Source organism: Anser anser, assembly GCF_964211835.1.
Source record: "Anser anser genome assembly, chromosome: 2".
Classification (NCBI taxonomy): domain Eukaryota; kingdom Metazoa; phylum Chordata; class Aves; order Anseriformes; family Anatidae; genus Anser; species Anser anser.
In genome coordinates, this window is record NC_139721.1 from 61644983 (window position 1) to 61666826 (window position 21844).

The 21844-nt window shown below is 42.6% G+C and overlaps 1 protein-coding gene across 5 annotated transcripts in view; it reads left to right on the forward strand.

Moving 5' to 3' along the window:
- The first annotated feature begins 1837 nt into the window (after positions 1-1837).
- ZNF407 (zinc finger protein 407) overlaps positions 1838-21844 on the forward strand; it is a 340105-nt gene continuing 320098 nt past the window's right edge. For 3 of the 5 annotated variants that reach the window (XM_083821922.1, XM_083821925.1, XM_083821926.1), the window contains exons 1-4: positions 1838-1950; positions 16020-16168; positions 20290-20443; positions 21091-21200. In XM_083821922.1, coding sequence (XP_083678048.1) covers positions 21152-21200 — 49 coding nt within the window. In that variant the 5' untranslated portion in view covers positions 1838-1950; positions 16020-16168; positions 20290-20443; positions 21091-21151. The remainder of the gene's footprint in view (positions 1951-16019; positions 16169-20289; positions 20444-21090; positions 21201-21844) is intronic. The other 2 variants (XM_083821923.1, XM_083821924.1) reach the window with 2 other exon arrangements.

Below are 21844 nucleotides of genomic sequence, written 5' to 3' on the forward strand. Positions count from 1 at the left end.
TAAATATCCAGAACAAAAACAAGCATTTAAATTTGCAGCATGACTTTAATTACTTACCTATCTAAAACAGAATATTAATTGTAGGCATGCCTGTAAACATTTAACAGAGATTGAAATTACAAAAAGTAATTACATTTGTTACAGATGTAATTTTCCTTTTATTAGTAGCTATTCTGCCTTTATTGCTGCTTCTACAATACCAATGGCTCCCTCTTCAGGCTGTACCTAAACAACCTTTTCATATTCTGCTAGAAAGATTTATAAAACTCCAGTTCTCCTCATCATGCTCTCTGCCTCAGTACGTCCACCCTCAGCAAGCAGATGATGAAAGAACTCCTGCATCAGGTGTGCTCTTCTGGATACTACAAATATTTAAGTACAGATGTTACTTGAGGATTTCCAAAAATCTCCAAAAATTCTTAGGAGTACAGAAGGAACTTTTAAAATGTGGGGAATCTGAGCTGTCCTAAGGGACATCAAAAGGTTGACTTACGCATTTTCCCATTCTGAAAAAAAATAATCAAGGATACTGTTCTCAATTAGATTGTTCTTAATTAGATCATTCTTAAACTGCCAGTGATTTCCATAGCCTCTTTCGATGACATGAAAGTTCTTAAATGTCCTTATAAAGGCGAATATATATTTCTAACTTAAGGTACCCATACTAGAAATCAGGGAATCTTCCTCTCTTCAGATTTATTATACACAGGACAATTAAAATACGTACTACAGTCCTTAGGTACTGCACAAATAAAAAGAGATCCTCCTCTTATGTTGTGTTACACATTACCTACAGATACTCCCATACTTTCAACTTTGTTGACTCATTTCAGACTTTTCCAGCGTGGCTGGAACATACGGCTCAGGCTACGCATAGTGACTGCTCATCCTCAAACCATTCTTGGTCTTTACGCCCCAGCCCCTACACTGCTGTGCCAGGCTGCTAACAGATTAGCCGATGACTAGGTGGCCAAAGGAAACTGTGAGTTGTTAGGCCAAATTAGTAAGCCTGACTATGCGTTATGTGCGCTGTATGGCTGGAAAACACCAGTGAAACTCCAAGCAGTGTCTTCTCTTCTCCTGACACACCCACAACAGCTTTGAAGAATGCTAAATGGTGTTTAACTACAACGTTAAGACCTACTTACAACCGGGAAGAAGCAACTGCCTTCCACCAGAGATGTCTAGGCTCTTTAGGCCATACATCTTTAATTTTGGTATTATACGCATTGCATGACTTAGTTTAAAAAAGGGGAGGAGGAATGGAATATCAAGTATTATGGAGGAATATCAAGTGTTTTAGCACTATGGTTTCCTACTTACAGCTGGGAAGCAACTGCCTTCCACCACAGATGTCTAGGCTCTTTAGGCCATACATCTTTAATTTTGGTATTATATGCATCGCGTGACTTAGTTTAAAAAAACGGGAGGGGGGGGCCGAATATGAAGTATTATGGGTGTATACTGTGAAGTATTGTGAAACATTGCGAAGTGTTTTAGCACTATGCTTTCTTCACCAGGTCACAAAACCTAAGATGTTTTACAGATTGCTTCCCAAGACCTCTTTATTCAACCATTTCCTTTCCAAACTGCATCCCCTAAAAAAAATCAAAAGCAGCGTGACCAGTTCCTCGGGAGACTTTTTAAACGCACGCCTCCCACGGGGCACCATGGCGCAGGGCGGCTACCCAGCACCTGTCCGGGCGGGGGTCACAAAATGGCGGCGGCGCCCCCTCCCCTCCCCGCGCGGCGGCCGTTGGGCGCGGCCGTTGGGCGCAGCCCCTCGCGCCCGCCGCGCCACGCGACGCCCCTCGCGCCGCGTCACGTGAGCGGGGCCTCTCCCCCTCCCTCCCCCTCCCTCCCTGCGGCGTGACGCAAGGCGGCGAATCTACGGCGCGCCACTGGTGACCAAGCTCGCCACACGCGGAGGCGGACGGCTCCCCCCCGCCGGTAAGCGCGCCCGGCCGGCACGCGGCTGCCTCGTCCCCCCCGCCCGGCGGCCCGGCCCCGGAGGCGGCCCCGGGACGCGCGGGGCGGCGGGGCGGCGGTTGGGCCGCGCGCGGCCCGGCGCCTTCCCCCGGGCTTTTTGGGCCTCTGCGCTGCCGTCGTTTTTTTGGGCGCGGTGGGCGGGAGGCCAGCGCCGCTCGGCGGAGCCAATCGCGTCGCGCGGCCCTCCCCCGCTGCTCGCCGATTGGCCGCGGCGCGGAGGGCGGGGCGAGCGTCCCGCGCGCCCATTGGCCGCCGGGGCTTGGGCTCTTCCTTGGCGCTGCGGCCGCGGGCGGGGGGAGCGGCGCCGAGAGCCCCCAGCGGGGTGCGCGCCCCCCTCCCAGCGCTGTGGTGCGCATGCGCCTGAGTGGGAGTGGTGGGGGGGAAGAATTGAGGGAGAGGGAAGGGGGCGCTGACGTCATCGGCGGGCGCCCTGCGGCGCGCGGCGGCGGTTACCGGCCCGCGGCCCCCAACCGCCGCGCGGCGGCCGTTAGGCGTGCGCGTGCCCGCCGGCGGGGCGGGGCGCGGCTCTGCGCAGGCGCGGCGGCGGCTCCCGTGAGGGCAGGGGGCCCCGGGAGGGTTTTTTGGTGCTAAAAAGTGGCTTTTTAGCGGTGTTTGCCCCCCTCGATCCGCTACAGACCCCCAGCACGTTGGTCCCTGGGGCGCGGCCGCCTCCCGCGGCTGTAGGCGGGTGTTTGTGGTGTGCAGGGCGGCGGCGGCCTTGCAGGGGGCCGGCGGGGTTGGGCCGAGGCGAGGGGGTTTGTATACGCGCCCTGGGGATTCCCGAGTGCCTTTCCTAAAGGGCCCTCATCTCCGGGTGAAAAGCTGCACCGGTCGCCGAGTCAGAGCTGGCGTGCAGGTGGCCGTCGGGGGATAGGTTGTGGCTGTGGTTAATTCGATCGGGGGTGATAGGCTTACTGTTGCTCCTTCGGATAACTTGTATGGCCTGAGAACCCCAGTGCTCATGTTACCCTCCTTAATTAACTCCACAATCTGAAAAATGATGTGCACGTTTAATTTGTGATCCCTGGGCTGTATCTGTTGGTGATCTCAGAGTTCATAGAATCACTAAGGTTGGAAGAGACCTCTAAGATCATCAGGTCTGACCATCACCCTACCACCAATGTCACCCACTAAACCATGTCCCTAAGCACCAGGCCCAACCTTTCCTTGAACACCCCCAGGGACGGTGACCCCACCGCTTCCCTGTGTAACCCGTTCCAATGCCTAACCACTCTTCCTGAGAAGATAAAAAGAGGGAAGGCTTCGTATAGTTACTGTTTTAATTCTTGACTGCTTGTCAAGAATTGTTGCCTCTTGTTCCCTCTTCTTTTTTTGTAGTTACCTTGATGTAGACTAGCAAGACCTTGAGTTTTTCATGTGTTTTTGTTCATCTGCACCATACTGAGCATGATGGTGACACCTAGGGAGTAATAAAAAGCAGGAATCCAAAACTGAAAGGGTAGTCGTGGTGGCAGTGATTTGCTGATGGTGCGAAACAATAACAGACAAATGTATAATTTAAACAACGGATGTAATTTGCTGTGATTCTTTCCGTATTAATCTAAAGGTGTAGCCTGTGAAGACTATAAATTGTCTTTTTCCAGTCCTATATCAGAACTTGAGTAATCAAGATGTTTGCAGGAGGCTGGAGCTTTGGATGCCGGGATCTATATTTTTCCCAGGTCACACCTCTTCATGAAAGATGAAGACAATTACAGGCTTCAGTTTGGTCTCTCCTGCAATCTCTTAGAGTATTCACAGCAAGTTACATTCATCACAGAGGTAACATTACAGTCTTTCCACCCTTATTTCATAAATTATTTCAACACGGACATATAATCAGATTGTAGCTTTTATATATAAAATATGGAGCCTGGCAGTAATTGTATAATCCATACATTAAAAAAAAAAAAAGTCAAATGCACTGACGTGACAGCCTGATGATGGACTGTGACTTTTTCTGTATGTTCAAACATGTCAGTTTTATTAGCATTTTGGGTAATGTAATTCAAATGACCTGAGTTAAAAACATTGAGCTAATCCTTTAATATCATTCTTCTGTAGGAAATACTGTATATTAATGGCATCAATAATTTCTAATTTATTTGCATGGAAGTTTTCAGTTGTAAAAGTTTCCTAAAGCCTAAGCTCTTTTGTGGAAAAATACTTGGAGACATAATGTGTGCGAAACAGATTTCAGTCACAATGCTCCATTAAAACATTCTGTGCTGAAGAGCAGCTTTTTTGCATTAGTGCGTACACCATTAGAAAAAAAAAAACAAACAACCATAACTGCTTTGCCTAGTTGTTTTTTGATCTTTTTAAATATCAACAGGCTTGTGTTTTTGTGCATGAGATGAAATGTATGGACGAACTGGTATATGAAATGTGGTTGAACTGGAATTGGTGAGTGGCTCCTACGTTTGAATTTCCTAACGTGGCTTAGAACGTAAATGTTCTCGTCCTTGGGGAAACAAAAAGGTTGCACTGGGTGATCCATCACTCAAATAAAAACGTTGGTTAAAGATGTGTCTGGCCTAGTCGTTCATTCCAGTGAATGCCGCATCATGGTGTGTGTTAAAATTACTGCATTCACTTTTTAGGTTGCTCCTACTGGAGTATAGGTTATTCGTTTGTAATGAGCACAGCACCAAAAACGGAGAGGGAGACATGACGACCTGATTCTACAAACTGTAGTGGCTGCAGTTCTTTCAGTGACGTGTGTGTATACATATATATATATTTAATGTTAGTAAGAGCAGCTGTTCAGTTGTCCACAAAACTAGCTATGAGCCATAGGAATCTCTCTTCTGTGCCTTGTATTATCTGAGGAGTTAAACCGACGTGGTACTTTCACTTCGGGCAAGTTAGTGATCAGCAGCCAGCCAGTTTTTCTACCCCCTGAAGGTTTTGTTTTGCTTCAGCCTCGGTGGCTCTGAAGCAGCCCGGTACTGCGCTGTGTAAGGTGCAGCTGCACCCAGCGCCACGCCAGCAGCATAGACTTGGAAGTCCAGCTCCCAAAAACGGTGTGAAATGAGCAGAACAAAGGATGGCCATTCGTAGTGAACACGGAAACGCATAGGAACTGAACAGCACACCTCACAAGCTGCATTCAGTGTTAATTAAAGGTGCGGGATTAACCCTGGATGTCTTTGAGAGAGTGAATTAGGAGTAGGGCTGCACGGGAGGCGGCCTCGTAAAGCTCCAAGTGAGCCGGGAGGTCCTGTGACCAAGGAGGAAACGGGACCCAAGGGCAGATGTACAAGGTTTTTGCTAAAGTTTAGTCATGATCATGAGAACCCTTCTCTGTTAGGGAAATGAGAGGGAGATTGCCCCCCCTCCAAAATTTGCATCAAAACGCCATGCAAACGCATCCAGCCTGATGATTACACCCTGCAAATCACCTCCCTCATTCCCACGCACGGCGGGGCTTCCCAGCACAGGCCAGGTGCGCCCTTGGGTTGGCGCCGGTCCTGTTTGGTCTCCTTGAGACCTTGCTCTTCTCTCGAGTTTTCTTGAGCCAGGACTTCGGGTGCTGTGTCACGCAGTCGCTCTGTCGCTCCCGGTGCATCCGCAGCAGTGCTCGGGCCGGTGCTGAGCGCTCTGGGCAGAGCCGAAGCGCTGGGTGCCTGGCCTCCGTGCGGAGCTGCCGGCTAGCGCCTCCCTCTCACCTCGGGCGTGCTGCCTGGCCCAGGGTGTCGGATTAACGGGACACCTTTCCGGTAACGCCACAGTGGTTTGGTCTCTGGTCTGTTGCCTTTGCACTGAACAGCACTAAAAAGAAGTTTATAAAAGTTTAAAGGAAAAACACCTGTGCCTATTTTTCTTCTAAACTAGGTATTTATTTATTTTTTTTAATTTTTGTCATATTGGTCTCTGCTAAAACAAAAGTTCAATAGATTTGTTAACGTGTATGTATAAAACCAGTGAAGAAGCAAAAAATATAAAAATGTTGTCCTTGCAATTTCTAGAGAAACTCCAAAAGAGTATTTTGCTTTACAGAAAGAAAATTACAGCAAGAGCTAGCGAACCTATGCACTCCTTCACAAAGAGAGAACCCCAGCACCATTTGGAACAGGCAGTGATGTTCCAAAAGTGAAGTGCTTGTTTGTAAGGCTCAGGACTGCCTTCCAGTGCTGCATTAACAGAGCTGTTAATTGCCAACTTAATTTTGTTGTCCTACAGCTGGGTGACCGCTTCCTGGGTTATGTTTAACTGGGCTGGGAGGTTCCAAATGCTCTTGGTCTTCTTCAGTCCTTAGCAGTACAAGCAGAGATTCTAATTACCTATGCCTTTTGAAGTCTAAAAATTGTAGAATGTTTTGGGAATTTAAAGCCCACTCAGTTCCAACCCCCTGCCATGGGCAGGGACACCTCCCACCAGATCAGGTTGGCCAAGGCCCATCCAGCCTGGCCTTGAGCACCTCCAGGGATGGGGCATCCACAGCTTCTCTGGGCAGCCTGTGCCAGTGCCTCACCACTCTCATAATAAAGAACTTCTTCCTAATGTCTAATCTAAACCTACCCTCTTCCGGTTTAAAGCCATTCCCCCTTGTCCTATCCCCACACCCCCTGACACAGAGTCCCTCCCCAGCTGTCCTGTAGGTACAGGAAGGCCACTACAAGGCCTGCCTGGAGCCTTCTCCTCTCCTGGCTGAACAGCCCCAGCTCCCTCAGCCTGTCTTCACAGGAGAAGAGACTTAAGTTATGTGTGCGTGGCACTTGTAATAGACGTGGAGGAAGTACGCAGAGCTGTTAAGGTGTGCAGTATTTCAGTGTCTAGATCCAGGTGTATACACCTCTGTAGATTACTACATCATTTTGCTACAAACATGCTTATAGATGCTTTCCTGTCTGGTATTTCTTTGTTTCATTGTAGTTAAAAAGAAACTTCCTTGCTCTGCTTAGCCAAGTTTTTGGCGTCTCAAAAGTCTCTCTCAAAATACAGGTACAAAGATGTATGAATGTTAAAATTAATTTCAATGATCCAACCCATTCTATGATTCTTCAAATAGTAACACAAAGTCGTCAATTTATATGTAAGTAATTGTTTCATGTGATTTTTTTGTTTGTTTGTTTGGGAATCTGTACAGTAATGTGTGATAAAAACTTTGTGGGAAACATTTAAGCAAGAAGGTTGAAAGCATGGAGGTCTTCAGAAGAACCCTGATTAAAACAAAGGAACAGTTTGCGTACCGTTTGGATTGCCTTAAAAGCTCCTGCATGGCTGTCTACTTTTACTATACCAGACAGGTTTCTACGTTTGGGCCTTCTCTGGAAGCCTGCCCGTTTCCATCCTGTGCAGGTTTTAGTGATGGGGCTCGTTTGCTTTTGGTAAGTTAGCAGAAGATGTTTGGTGAAACACGAGGTACTCCACCCGGAGCTGGCTTTAAGATGTGCCGTGGCAGGAGGACACTCGCTGCACCGTCCTGTAAGGTGCCTTCTGTGCCTGAGGAAAAGCATGAGCGGGGTGAGCTAGCTGGTCCTGCTCCAGCGAGGAGGCATCGCAGTCGCTGCTCACGTGCTGCCTGGCGCCTCAGCTCCCCCCGGGCACGCTGGGTGCTTCCAGCACACTGGCAGTAACATCTGCGTGCTTCAGCCGAGTAACTCGCGCCCTACCGGCTTTACTGCTTGCGCTCTGCGCCTGCACAGCGAGTCCTACGTGCCTTGCAAGCCTCAGATTTACTGGTGCCGGTGCACAGCACGTGCTGCGCGCAGTAAGCTCGGCGCTTCTGGAAGTACTGACTGGTGTGATGCACAGCGTACGCGTGCATCGTTCTCCCTGGGAAGCGTGGTGTGGATTTCCACAACACTTCTGCAACACTTACAGTTTTCAGTCCCTTGGCCTGCTAATGAGGAGAAGGGACTGCCTGTTGCATGCTTCTCTTACATCGGATCTTTAAGTGAAGGCGTGTGTTACATTTCAGTTGGATTGTTCCAAGTACTCGGGAAAAGGATAGCCAACTCCTAGAAATTCAATAAAGGAAAAAAAATCGCTCACTCCTAGTTCCTTGCTGCGTAGCACGCCTTCTGCAGGGATGTGTTGACGCTGGGTTTGGGACGCTGGATATGCGGGAAGGACAGCACTGATCCTTGTGTTTTGTTTCGTTAGGTTTGTTACATCTGTCTTCGCTGCCAGCTTTCAATGCCGGCGGAGTAAAAGGCTCTTCCTTTTCATGCTCCCCATGTGAGGCAAATCTGGATATATCTTACTCTTTACAGGGAAGGGGGTTCTCACCTTATGTCATTTAAATTATTAATAGGATATACGTGTCTGAAAAGTCAAAAGGGAACAATGAAAAATCTAAAAGCATCCATAAGCTGCAGCTTTTTTGTTTGTTTGGCAGCAGCAGAATAAAGTGAACTGAATACTCAAAATTACTAGTTTAGCATACGTATCCTTTATTAGGCACAACCTGATTGTTTAAGGCAAAGCCAAGTTTTTTTTTGATTGGATCCAGTGGTGGCATAATATCTAAGTTCAAAGATACACTCTGTAGAAATGTTTTATGGATGTTTTCTTCAAAATTTGCCTACTTATTTTCTATTGTTTTCAGTTTTCTTGGTATAACAATGGAATGATTTGAATTGCATTTGTTTTTTTTTTCTTCCCGTTGTTCAAATTTTCACTTTAAATTATTTACAAGTCTGAGACTTGGAGATGAGAGCCTAATGAATGCTTTTAAAAATAAAACCTTCTTCTTTAAGCGTGTTATGCTTCATGTTTTGAATTTATAACACAAGCCTTAATGAATAGTTTCCTAGTTACTCTCATCTTAGAATTTATGAGCTGTCCTATTTACAAGTTTTACCTATTCAATGGGAAGATAATTCCTGTTTATCTTAAATGAAAAGAACTCTTCTTGTTAACAAGCTTAAACCGCTAATTAGGGGTAATATAGCGATAAATACCATGTCAAACCCTTTAACAATGAGAAGATGCAATATTTAGTATTTGGGCCTTTTTCTGCTGCATTCTGTGTAAGAACAGAGTGCTGTGGGTGTTTTTTTCTTTGATATCTCATTTGGGTATCAGGTTATTACAAAGTATTTTAGGGAAAAACAGTGGCCTGTAGGTCCTTTCCTTGCAGGAAGCAGCTTCAGGTATGTCCCATGTTTAGGCTGTTGGTGCCCACGCACTGTAATGCTGGTCGCTGTTGGCAAGGCTTCAGAAAAACAGCAGAAGTATGGAAGAGCCCTGATGACTTAATGTATAGGTGCGTGTGATCTGTTGTTAATGGTTAAGCTATTCTGCTCAAGAAAACAGTAGGACTAGCAGTAGTTGCTTTGTTTTGAGTGTACATTAATGTAATTTAATCAGGAAGGAAAGAAAACCTGGGACTAGAATTTGATGTCATTTACCTGAATATAAATCGGAGTATCTCCATTTAGTTTAACAGAATTTTTTCAATTTGCGTCAAAATGATCAAAATCAGAACCTGACACAAGCCCTCCGTCTCATAATTTGTGCATATAAAAACAAAGAAATAAAATTGTACTTTTTTATTGGTCTAAATATTAACCAAAAAACCCCAGAGCTCAGTTTTAGAGCAGAAGTTTTGTAATACGGTGTTGTTCCTTGCCGGTACCAGGAGCTTCGCAGGGATATGCCATAAGAAAAAACATCTCTTTCTTGTTGTTGTTGCTTGTGATTAGACTTCAGTTGTCAAAGCTACAGACTCCTGAGTTTGAGAGCCATTCTAAATCTAGGTAGCTTGAAACCTCTTGACAACTATTTTCATGGACTTCTTTGTGTGTGTCTCTGATGATACCTGCAGAGGGTTGTGTGTAGGCTTTGTTCCCTGTCTGATTTTCTTTTTGTCACCCAGGGAGTTTGCAATAGGGATGGCAAAACGAGGGAGGGAGGAAGGAAGGAGAGGAAGAGACTGAAGAGAAGGGAGCGTAGGTCCGACTTTGGAGGTATCCCTTCTGTAGCTCCGCAGCAGACGTCTGATAGGATGAAAGAAGCTCCTTGTCTTGCAACCCAGGAATCCCCCTTGGGCACAAGATTATTAGGTATGATAGACAGCTGGTTGGAGAGGACAAGAAAACACCTGAGAATGCATTTTGCCAGCTCTGTTCAGGCTACTCAATTTCCACTTCCGTGTGAAAAACATGCTGAGCTTTGCAGGTGGAGGCTGACTTGGAGGGATGCCTTCTCTTGTTTCCTTATTACCTTCGTTATGATTTTAGATGCTGCTGGTATTGGCACAGTGTATTCTGAGGTACAGCACTGAACAGAGACTTCTTTGGTCAGAGAATGGGGAATTTTCTATTTTGTATGTTAAGGGTGTATGCCCTGTGCCAAGGGGTACCCTACCGGGGAAATTTCGTAGAAGGTATGCAAGTAGAGGTAGTACCTTAGACCAGCTACTAGAGATGGAGAGAGGTAGGCAAGCTTTCAGGCACACGAGCCTTTCTTTAAACCTGCTATTGATCCAAGATAATTAAAAATATACTTGAAATAATAATAATAATAAAAAGTTAATCTCTGAAATTTATGGTTAAATGTTGTATGGAAGTGCAGATATGTAAGGAATGTGTCTGTGTGTGGGGTCAGTGTATTTATACATTTGTTATAAGTTTTCAAAGGTCATTAGACTTGTAATTACAGAGCTTTGGATAACGTCTGATCTAACTGACGGTGCTGAGAAAATTTCAGTTCATGTAGCCATAGTTTCACCCTGATTTTGTTTTTTAAATTAATTTTCATCCTTGTAAGTTATATTTCAAAAGTTGATTTTATCTGTTTTGGGAGAGGAGAAATACACCACGTAAGTATTTAAATTTTATTTGAATAAACCACCTAGAAAGCACAGAAAGAAAGAATGGTATTCTCCCTGAAATAAGATTGCAGTAGGGATTTTGATTTATAAAAGAAGATGTTCAGAGTGCTGGAATTGTCTAAACCATCAGAACTGCCACGCATAAATAATTACATAATTTCACACTTTCCAGTGAAGTCAGACCCTGATTAAGAAGTTGACAGCCTGAGAGAGTCCGCTCTTTGACAGTGATGTCTGTATTCCCTAAATTTGTGGAGACTGAATCCGGGAAAACAGACTGAGATTTAAACCATTTACTTTGAACAAGAACCCTCAATGACAAATGTTTTCTCTTAAAAAAAAAGTTTTCATGCTTTAAATGCATAGACATTTCAGCTTCTCCACTTTCAGCTAGCATAGATTTTGCTGATACCAGGTCTTCTCACTGTCTTGGTCCTCACCGTCTTTCAGTATGTTTGATATTCATATTTCTTTTTTATTCCTTCTTCCGTGCTGTGCTTTTTTTCTTCCTTTTCTTAAACAAATAGCTGATATGGTAATACGAACTCTAATAGGAAAAAGGCATTGTTTAACTCAGTTGGGGTACTACTAATCCAGTCACCAAATGTAACCATAACACAGCATGCATTTTAATTATTAAATATAATGGAAACTTTGCATTTTAAATCTAGAGCTATAAACCACTTTTCTGAAAACGCACTTCAGCACTACCATTTTAGATTGTAGTGAGTTACAGGGCTGTATCCTTTGATCAGTTGTGAGAAGTTCAAGATTAGTAGCATTCAGTGCTTGTGTTAATTTTGAGAATACACGTAGAAGTCACTGAAGGTCAAACTGCTCAGTCCCGTTTATTTTTAACAATTTAGTCAGCTGGATAAAGCAATGTAAAAATGTATACATAATGCAGTCATGCCAGTCATTCCAAATAAGGGTAATTTAAAGGCATTTTCAAGACTAATAGTCCCCCAAATTCCAGTGCTTCGTAAAGTGTGCTTTATTACTAAATGGCATATTGTTGAGGTCTTTGTTTTAAATATTTGTTTAGATATTTATTTGTTTAGATAGTTCTACAGAGTGCTCCTAATGCACTTTCAATGTCTTTCTACTAAAAACAGCTGAAGGGGAGAGCAACTACAATGTGTTTGCTCGTATTTGGTCAATATCTTTTTTGTAATGAATACATTTTTTCTATAAATTCTAAGAATAAATAAATATAATGAATTCTAAAAGAAATACTCTTAGTGTCTAAATGCTTTTTAACATAAAAAATAAATATACTCTTAGAGAGAATGTGGTTTTTAGTGAATCATCATGAAAACTTAATAACCTGTGCATGAGATGTGCACACTTGGAGCTCTGCTCTGGTTTCAGAAGCAGGGGACATGTCATTATTGAGCAGCTCCATTTGGCTTGGAGGAGGCTTTGGTTAGGTGCTTGCTTCATGATGCCAGGATGTTTCTGTCAGCCGGCATGGTACAAGTGCAGGACCAAGGCTTTCCTGATGTGTGAAAGGTAAAGAGTGTGGTAGAAGCTCCATGGAGTCAATGCCATCTTCTTTTTGCCCAGGTTGCTTGACCCAGCAGCTTGGCTTTCCTAGGTTCAGGACTCGTGCTCACTCTCTTGCTGTCTTTTCTTCTCACTGGAGGAGGCTGTCCCATGTGAGTTCATTTGTTGTTGTTGTTGTTGTTTGTTTTTCTTTTTATTTTTCTCTTCTCTTCTCCCTGTATATTTTATTCAAGTACCTAACTCAGCATTGCAGATCACACTTGTGATCCAGACATTTTAAAGCTTGGTGTTGAGCAGTTCAGTTAGTTGTGCCTGACATCCCTGGTGTGGACACAGTCTTAAATAATTTTGGACTGTTGAATTTTGGAAATCAAGTGCAGATTTTTGTTCCGTAGAACAACTCTAACCCTTGGAACATCCATGCTGTCTGGTTCGACCTTCCTTTTTCCATCATCTTTTTCCTTTTGGTCATCTGTTGTAAATTTCATAAACAGGTAACTGATTTTACACTCCACGCCTTTGCTGTTGATTGTGTTTTTTTTTCTTCAAGGATACGTTTGTCATGGCCCAGCAACTTTCTGAGTCTTTCTTCTGCTCCTCGCTATTCATCTATATTACAAATGAAATTATAGCACTGGAACAATTATGGTATCAGTGTCTGGTAGATCCTTAACATTCTTACTTTGTGGTTCTTTCTTCTCATGCATCTTTGTTGAGTGTGTGGCGGGGGTGTGTGTAGGCAGTAGTATCTTTCTGCCTGTGAGAACCGAGGCAGGGCTGTGCTTCCTGGCAAAATGGCAACCCTGAGAGCTGAGGTACAACTTGTTTTTGTGCTTTGTGCTGTGCTCCAGGCTGAAAATAAGATTTTGGTAGTTGGAAATGGTCTAGGTTGCAGCATAAACCTTAAGGCCATGGTTGTTTGTCTCTTGTTGACTTACTTCGTGCTTCGTTTTGGAATGGACCTGCTTATGTATAAGTTGTTTTCTATATTTATAGATGTATTTCTATATGAAATAAACCCTTGTTTATACCCTTTAGCCCTTCAGCTCGCATGAACTTCTGACGCTTTCTGGCAGCCTCCGTGTTCCTGTTCCCAGGCAGAGGTGCACCGAGGGTCCCTGCTTCACCTCCCCGGGGCGATGCCTGGCTCCCCAACCCTCTGAGGGAGCCCAGAGCCGTCCTTTGCCCATTCCTCCAGGGCAGTTTCACCGCTGGAGGTGTGCAGGCCACCAGGGAGGCCGCGTGGCCCTCACCCAGGCGTCTGGGCGGCTAGGCCATCAAGTTTCCCGTCCGGTTGCTTTTCTTTTTCCCTTGCGGCCCTCTCCTGTCTTCCTCCGTATTTATTTTGTAAAAAAATTGTGAAAGCGTGCCGACTCTGAGTATGAAGTGAATTTTTACAGCCCGACCGTAAATTCCAAAATCTGGGGGGTTTATAATGGAAACGCTTAGAGGGGGAGAGGGGAGGGCGCGCTATAATACATATGTAACCTTTTTTCCCTCTCTTTAGTGAATAGACCGTTTAAACTAAATTAAGTAAAGGATATAAATTCTGTTGTTTCAGTTTTTAATATTTCATGGCTGATTTTATAGATAAAAATTACATTTAACAGTAAATATGAAGAAGAATTTATACAGCCTGTTCTAGTTTGATATGGAACAGCAAATCCCATTTCTCTGTAGCTGTAAAGAAAATTCATTATAATGTCTTTGGTTGTAAGAGATGGCTTCATTGTGATTAGTTACACTGATAATAAAACAACCTTTTTACAAATGGCACAAGATACATGGGATTTCATGTGTCTGCCTTTTAACAGCATTGAATTTGTGCATTTGCTACCTTTATTCTGTAGTCCTTTTTCTTTTATAATTGGGCACATTAGAAATCTGAAAGTTATTGAAAATTGTCTAATATAAGATAATATTTTGTTCCTAACTGTTGAGTTTTCTAAATAAAAACACTAATTATGAAAAAAATGTTTTTACGTCGCTTTGTTGCATTGTAAATAACAAAGATGGGAGATAAAATAATGAAATCTTGTTACCTGGCATTACTTTCTGAATCCTTTTTAAGCATCTAAAGGAATATCTTGACTTTCAAATGCCCTATTCCCAGTGACTTCAGCTGGATTTAGAAGTTTGTGGGTATTCTCGGTATTTCAAACAGATAGTGAGGCACTAGGATGTCTACTAAGCAGCCTACAGTCCAAGTGTAGGCTTTTTGGGGGTGGATTTTGTGACGAATTTGTAGCCATTGAAGGAATATTTATTTATTTTTCCTCTGTGTGTGCCTCTAAGAACTCGTAGATTTCCTTAGCACAACAATGCAAAAAGGGTTTGATGAAAAAAGTATAACGGTTGTTTTAATTAGAACCTTTGCATATTTATATTGCTGCGATTTGTCCTGCTGTTACAGAGGTTTAACAAGTAAAACCTTCTGTATCGCTTACTTTATAGCAATAATATCATATATTAGAGTCCTGAAAAATGGTGCGTGTGCTACAAAGTGATATTTTTATTTATAAAATAGAATTACAGGGCAACTGTTGGAAGTGAATTCCTTTCCTGCTTCACCTAAAAAGTGAAAGGATATGCGGCTTTAGAGTGGGGAAGGCTGCAGAGCTGACAGAACAGAAGTTGTATTTGATTATCAAATATTTATGGAATTTACCGGAAAGTGAAAATCTGAATCATGGTGCTTGGGAGAAACAGGATGTAATGCTCGAGTGTTCTAGAAAACACAAAATGGAACAGAACGCTTAATAGAAGGTTTCACTTAAAAAGAGATAAGCAATATTTTTGCTCTTCTTTTCTGTAAGCTTTAATTTTAGACTGTTACCTCTTTTTACATTGACTATTACAGCTAGGAAAAGAACTCCTCCAGCACTTGTTAAAAGTGTTGTCACAAAATGAATACCAGGAAAATGGCTATTGATGACTGAAACATGGGACTAAATATTCTTTTTACCACTTGAGAGCAAAACAGACTGTGCCTGTACTCTTTGCTAGAGGAAGCAGCCTGTCTGGCTTGCAGCCTGCTTTCTGTGCCCGTATTGCTCCGTCGGAGAAATTAACGCTGTCTGTAATTTGGGCTGGTGTAGCTCCACTGCTTAGTAAGCTGGGAGCGTGGAGCCAACATGCCGCCGTGTCTACAGTGCGGAAAAACTGACTTTGTGTCCTGGCTGCGCTCTGCTGTTATAAATCATCATGCAGGTAGCCCATAAGGGTGAGCTTGTGGTCCTCCGGATCCTCGTGCAGTCTGAACTGAGTGATAGCCTACTTAGTAATATGTCAATTTTTTCTCTAAGGAAACGCTGGGACAGCTGTAATTTCTTATTCTAGCTTGGTCTCCGTGAGCGTGCCCATTGTCGCCACAGAATATGTTTTCTTTGTTCATTAAAACCTATTGATCTCAGGAAAGTTTGTAAGATTGATTTTAACTCAGTGCTTTTCAGGGAATTAGTAGTATTTTTAGCAATAACACTCTCCTAATGCATTCCCAAGAGAGAGTGATGAATAGAGGAAATACAAAGGCAACTTACACAAGTTGCAGTCCCCAAGGTCTCCTCTCATGGGGAAAAATCGTGTGTCTCTGCTGGCGTGCGATGCGTGGAGCCTCGTCTGGAAAAGGTCCCCCACGCTGTTGTTCCTGTTCGGACTGCTTGCCCAAAAGGGATGTGGGGAGGGGGAGGCGATGGCTGCGGTCACTGAACTCACCGGTACCTGTTTTTCCTCCCCGCAGAGAAGGAGCACTACAGATGTTACCCTGAGCGCTGCAGCTTTAGGTGGAGCTGCTGCCTCTAGGCCTGGGCAGAGGAGAACACTGCTTTCCCTGGACTCCACTTCTGATGTTTCTCAGTGATGTCTGATAGTTCGGGGTGCTGACTGGAGGTACGATTTTGTGATAAACTGAAGGAGACGCACTGCAGTCCTGTGTAGCTGTTATGTAATATCCCTTAAAATACCGAGATTTTGCACTAGATATCCACGTAATAGAAAACTAGTGAGCAAGGTGCAGCTGTTTGATATAACAGAATGAAGCGGCACAATTTTTGTAGATACCAAGGAAGTGGTCTGGTCTCCAGTGCGACTGTACTGTGTGTACTATTCCTAGAGGAAGGAGGAATGAAAATTTTCATTGCCAGTGAGTTCTTCTTTGGGAATGCACTTGGGCACATGTGCCTAACTTCAAACCTCAGAGGAATCATTCCAAAACTATCCCCATGCTCAAGTATATTGCTAATTCTGGAAGATAACTAGATTTCAGGGACTGACTTGGGTAGGCATAGAATTTGTTGCATTGACACAAGTAGACATGGGGGAAAGTGGTACTATTGATAAGGAGTGGCATTTAAAACCTTCATGGTATTTGTTCCAAAAGTATCAGTGATGTGAATTCTTCGTACAAAGGGGTAATTGGGGACTTACAGGTGATGGTGGTGTCAGCAAGGGGCTGTCCCTACTCCTCTTGAATTCCTTCCCATCCCCCTGGTAGCTGGTTTCTCTGCAAGGCTGCGGTGCAAGGTGGATGTTGCTCTCACATCTCCCGGCCCCGCTCTCCTGGGTGCACAGAGCGCTTCGCTGCAGCACTGCTTCTGCCTCCATCGCCTTCTCTCTCCGTCCGCTGACCAGGAGTCTGTTTTGCTGGTTGGCTTTCGGCTTCTCTTCTCTCCGTGGCTGGAGGAAGGGCACGTTTTGTAGCTCCGTGGTTAGCTGTGGCAGAGGGCTTGGGGACAGGGAAGGGAAGAGGCTCCATATTGTGCCCTAAGAGTAGCTCATGACTCATCACAGGCACCGCAGCAGTCAGTACTAGTTTTTGTATCATCTCATATTGCAAGCGCCACCGTAACATCTGTATGCCTCCCTCTGCTGTCTTGTATTTGCTTCCATCTGTTGGCACAGTCAGTGATGGAAATTAGAGTGAAATTCAATGGTAAACTCTTGAACTTTTCAGAGGCAGAAGTACGTAGCTTTAAAAGGCGTTCAATGACTTCAGCTGAAGCAGGGTTTGTTCTCTTGAAAGCAAATAACAGTTATTACAGAGGAAGCCAAGCTTCGCACAGCTATGGATGGTTTAAGTCTTGGTGACAATCATCTAAGGTTATCGGAGAAAAAATCACCCTATCTGTTGCAGAGGAGCTGGCAGAACTATTGTGATTGCTTGCATGTATTATAAGAAACTGTTGAGGAGAAAAGGTGTAATTTGACATGCAGCCTTTCCACCGTGTGTTAGAGGTTTATAACCTATGCGGCTGAGATCTGTGTACCGCTATCATATTTTTATACTAATTTCTAATGGTGGATATTACTTTCTCTTTGTTAGAGATACAGTCATACAAAGAAATGAAGCTGCTTCATATGCTTTGCGACAGGGATTAGGGACAGCGTCTATAGCACAGAGCCCTTCTGAACACACCGAAATGAGAAACAGCCCCCCACTTCAGCTGCTCCTCGGCCCCCTCCCCCTCTGCCTTATTTAAGCAATTGAGCTGGAAAATCAAAACTGAAAAGAAAGTCTGGGTTTCATATGTCTTACAGGATTGAGCTGGAATACTTTCAGTGTGCGCACTTCTGTGTCGTTGTACAGAAAAATGGGCTTTGTCTTTGTGTAATAAGCTAATAGTTAAAATTGAGCGCCTCGCTGTGTATTAATACTGGTACTATGTTGATTCGATATGTGCATACGTGTAAATGTATATATTCTAATGAGTATGTATTTTAATTGATGATAATGTCATCTGTCAGTTCTGTAGGTGTGCCTACCAAAGAGACACGTAACACATTTCTCGTGGAACTGCTTTTCTCAAGAGAAATGCAATTGCTTCCTTGTGTGAAGTGGCCACCAGGTGTCATCAGAATGCTTTTATTTTTATTAATTTCTTGTTTTCTTTAGAAGTGTATGCACAATTTATATTCTTCTCCAGAAACTTTCTTAACCTACTGTATGAGTAGTCCTAACTCCTAATGTTACCTGTTCAATGAAAAACTCATGGAGCCCTTTTCCTCGTATCATCAGCCTATTAAAGGATCTCAGCTGAAGACAGGAAGCACAGTAACACCAAGTGTGTGCATGTACACACAAATTATTATATGCATTCTTTGCCACAGTCACTTAAAAGAGGAGGAAAAATACATTAAGCCAAACCACGTGGACCTAATTTACCTTAGTAGAACTTAGAGTCATTAAAGAACAACAAGCGAGGCAATTAAAGCGATCAGTCAGAAGACACCACCATTTGAAACATGTTGGGTTTCCCTTTCTACCTTCCACCATCCTCCCTGCTTTTTATGCCTTTCATACAGTTCTGGTGTTTTAACTTCACATTGAAGGTGTTATTTATTTATTTAACTTAGTTCTGAATGATTTGGCATACTTACGTAAATTATGGATAAAATACATCCAAGCTATCGTTGGGGTACCTTTAATTTGAAATGGTTTTGGTTAGGTTATTTTTTATATATACAGCGAGCTATTGCTCCGTGAGTATCTGGGTAATAAATTACTGAAAAACGCTCAATATTTTCATTTTTATTGTGTGGGTTTTTGTTGTTGGTATGTAAGAAATGAAGAGAACATTCCAATGTGAAAAAAAATGCATATTTCTGTCTTTTTTTTTTATTTTCTTCCTTGAAGTTTTTCCTACTTCCTACTTCCTTCTGCATCCTGGTTCATCTTACTCAAAAACTGGGTTCCGGGCTGGCAGCGAGCTGGCTGCTTGTGTTGGGCTTTCCAGCTGTGCTGCTGCTGCTGCCCCTCAAGCAGTGTCAGCAGGCAAGTGCAGCCCAGCCTGCCATAATGGGGGCCTCTTGGCTGCTTTTTGTATGACACAGTAGTTTAAAACAAGGGGCCAACAAAGCTATCTTCTCTTATTTTGTTTTGTTTTATTTTATTTTGTTTTATTTTATTTTATTTTATTTTATTTTATTTTATTTTATTTTATTTTATTTTATTTTATTTTATTTTATTTTATTTTATTTTTTTGTTTTCAAAAAGAAAGTTGGTGAAAATTTAGTAAATCTTGGCAAGTACCGGACATCGGGATAGCTATCTAGGAAATCTGTACTCCTTTTGTTTTAAAGGAGAACAGAGTCAGGGTTTTTAGGGTAAAAATTCTAAGAGCCAGCTTGCAAGAAATAGCAATTTTACCTTACTTTTGACTTTTTCGCAAAAGTGCAGGAAAAAGTAAAACTTTTTTTTTTTTTTTTCAGCCGGCAACCTGATAGCGATAGTGCATTTGTGCTTCTTCTGTCACATTTCAGTGTGATCCACTGTATGTTAGAGCGTACCACAACCTATGATAGAGAAGAGATTCAAATTGCATTTACTTTTTTTTTTTTCCTAGTTTTAATTGGTGAGGTTGGTCAGAATTGCATCTTGCACGAAACCGTGTAATTCTGAGGATTCCCACAAACCAAGGGACTCGTTACTGTGTACGAAAAGTGATATATTTTTTTTTCATGGATCCGATGAACACTCTGAACTGTTTTGAGAAGACTTAAATATTGTTTTTTATCCATAAATATCACAATGCTATAGAAATAACGATCTTTCTTGGATCCTCAGGAGTCTGTTGTATATTTTTATTGCTGTTGCTGTATCTATGCCTCCCTCTGGAAATAGTCAAAATTCTTTGAATTTAACAAGTCAAAATACAGGGATCTCTTTAAATTTCAAAAGTTGAAAATGTTGAGGTCCTTCAACACTTCTTAGGAGATTCTAGGGCATTTCCTCTTACTATCTGTCTTGGACTTTGAATTATTTCTGACAGCACTTGAAATGAGTCTGTATCCATGCCTTTGTGTGTGTGTGTGTGTGTGGACTCTTGGCAAAACTAATCTAATGAGTGATCGTTACTGAATTTAGCAGCATTTGGCTCTTTCTGAAGTGAGGTGATGATGAATTAAAAAGCTTCCCCCCCCCCCCTTTTTTTTGTGTGCGAGTTAACATCTACATTTTTTATGTCAGGCGTTTGTAAAGACTTCCTTTATTTTGTCTTTTTTTTCCCCTGAAGGACTTTCAGTGGCTTGGAAGCAGAAGCAAGAAGGAGATGAGCAGTATTGCAGAGTGCGTTTATTTCCCTCTGATGCCCTTACAGTTCTTTCTGATGCCTATGAGAAGACGATGTTAATGAGCGCAGAGAGCTAACAGTCCTCAGTGATACTGAGGTGATGACTATCAGTGGGCTTTTTATTTTGCTATTTTAACTACTGTAGATTCGCCAGTGTGGATGTTTCAAAGTTTTTAGTCGTTGAAAGCCTATAGCTTGTTTGGAAGTCTTCTCTGGAGGTTCTGGTGCCTAACAAACAAACCAGCTCTAACAAAATGAGTTGCTGTACATAAAGAAAAGGGTTACAACGCATAGCTTGAAGTTCCAACATTCTTGAGCTGCGAGGAAAAATATGTTTGTGGCTGGTAGCATTAAATACTTCTCAAAGTAAAGTTGATCTTTTTTCTGTTTGAACCAACAATTACACTGTCTTGTCTGTTCCATCGATGAGAGACTATTCTCTTGGATTAGTTGCTCTGAAGGAAGAGATGTAACCTTGTAAGACTGTGAGAAAGACACACAGTTTGATTGCGAATGTTCTGCCCTTGCAAGTGAGAAAATGTTTATTTGGCAAAAAGGTTACATGTTGAATTGAGTTGTTCATATTCAGTTTTGTTAAGGCTATATAAGGAGCTCCTTAAATTGATATTGCTTCATTGTTTCCGTGATTTCATTGAAAGAATTAATTGTCTGAAGAAGGGAAATTTTTAATGGAGAGAAATAAACTTTGTTTTCAATGTATCTCATCTTTTACAAACACTGCAGATTGGATATTGAGTACTTGGAGATGATAATATGCTGACCGAGAAGTGTTTTGGGAATTTGCATGCCAGGATTAACACAGAAAATAAAAATCTATGTGGAATATGGTACCTGTAAGTACACTTTCTTTGGGTTCTTCCATACGCATCCACACTCCTTCTGTTATGGAGCTGGCATATGACCAGAAAGAGAAGTAAATAAAAATGTATTGAGCATCAAGTTAGGGAGCTTTGCAATTCATTTCAGGTTTATGGAACATTACTAAATTGCTTGTCCTTTCGATTTTGAGATTACAACTTTCTAAATTTCATCTGAGGATTAGGGAAATGAAAGTCTCACATTGAAAATCTCAACTGTACTGTCTTTATCTATTGGCATAGAGGAATTATATCCTGCTTTGTGGACTACCAGAGGAAAAAAAATAGTGAAAACACTCCAGTAAAATGTTTTCTATTTCTGTTGAAGAGAAGGTCTTCTGTCCCCAGATGACTGATGCTTTTATATAGAGCTGTAGCAAATACAATATCAATATATGAGAAAGCATTGTAGGAAGAATAAAAAAATCTGTATTCTTAACTGGTATTAAATCGTAGTAGTAGCTTAAGAAATGGATTTTTTCTCATGTTTTCTACTCATTTTCTTCTTTGGAGGTAGTGAGAAAGGGATGAGTTGTGACAGTGGACTGTGTCTTTTAAATTAGATTAATTATTAAAACAGGAACTCCATGATTCTGACCATTTGGAAGTCCTAGTGCAAG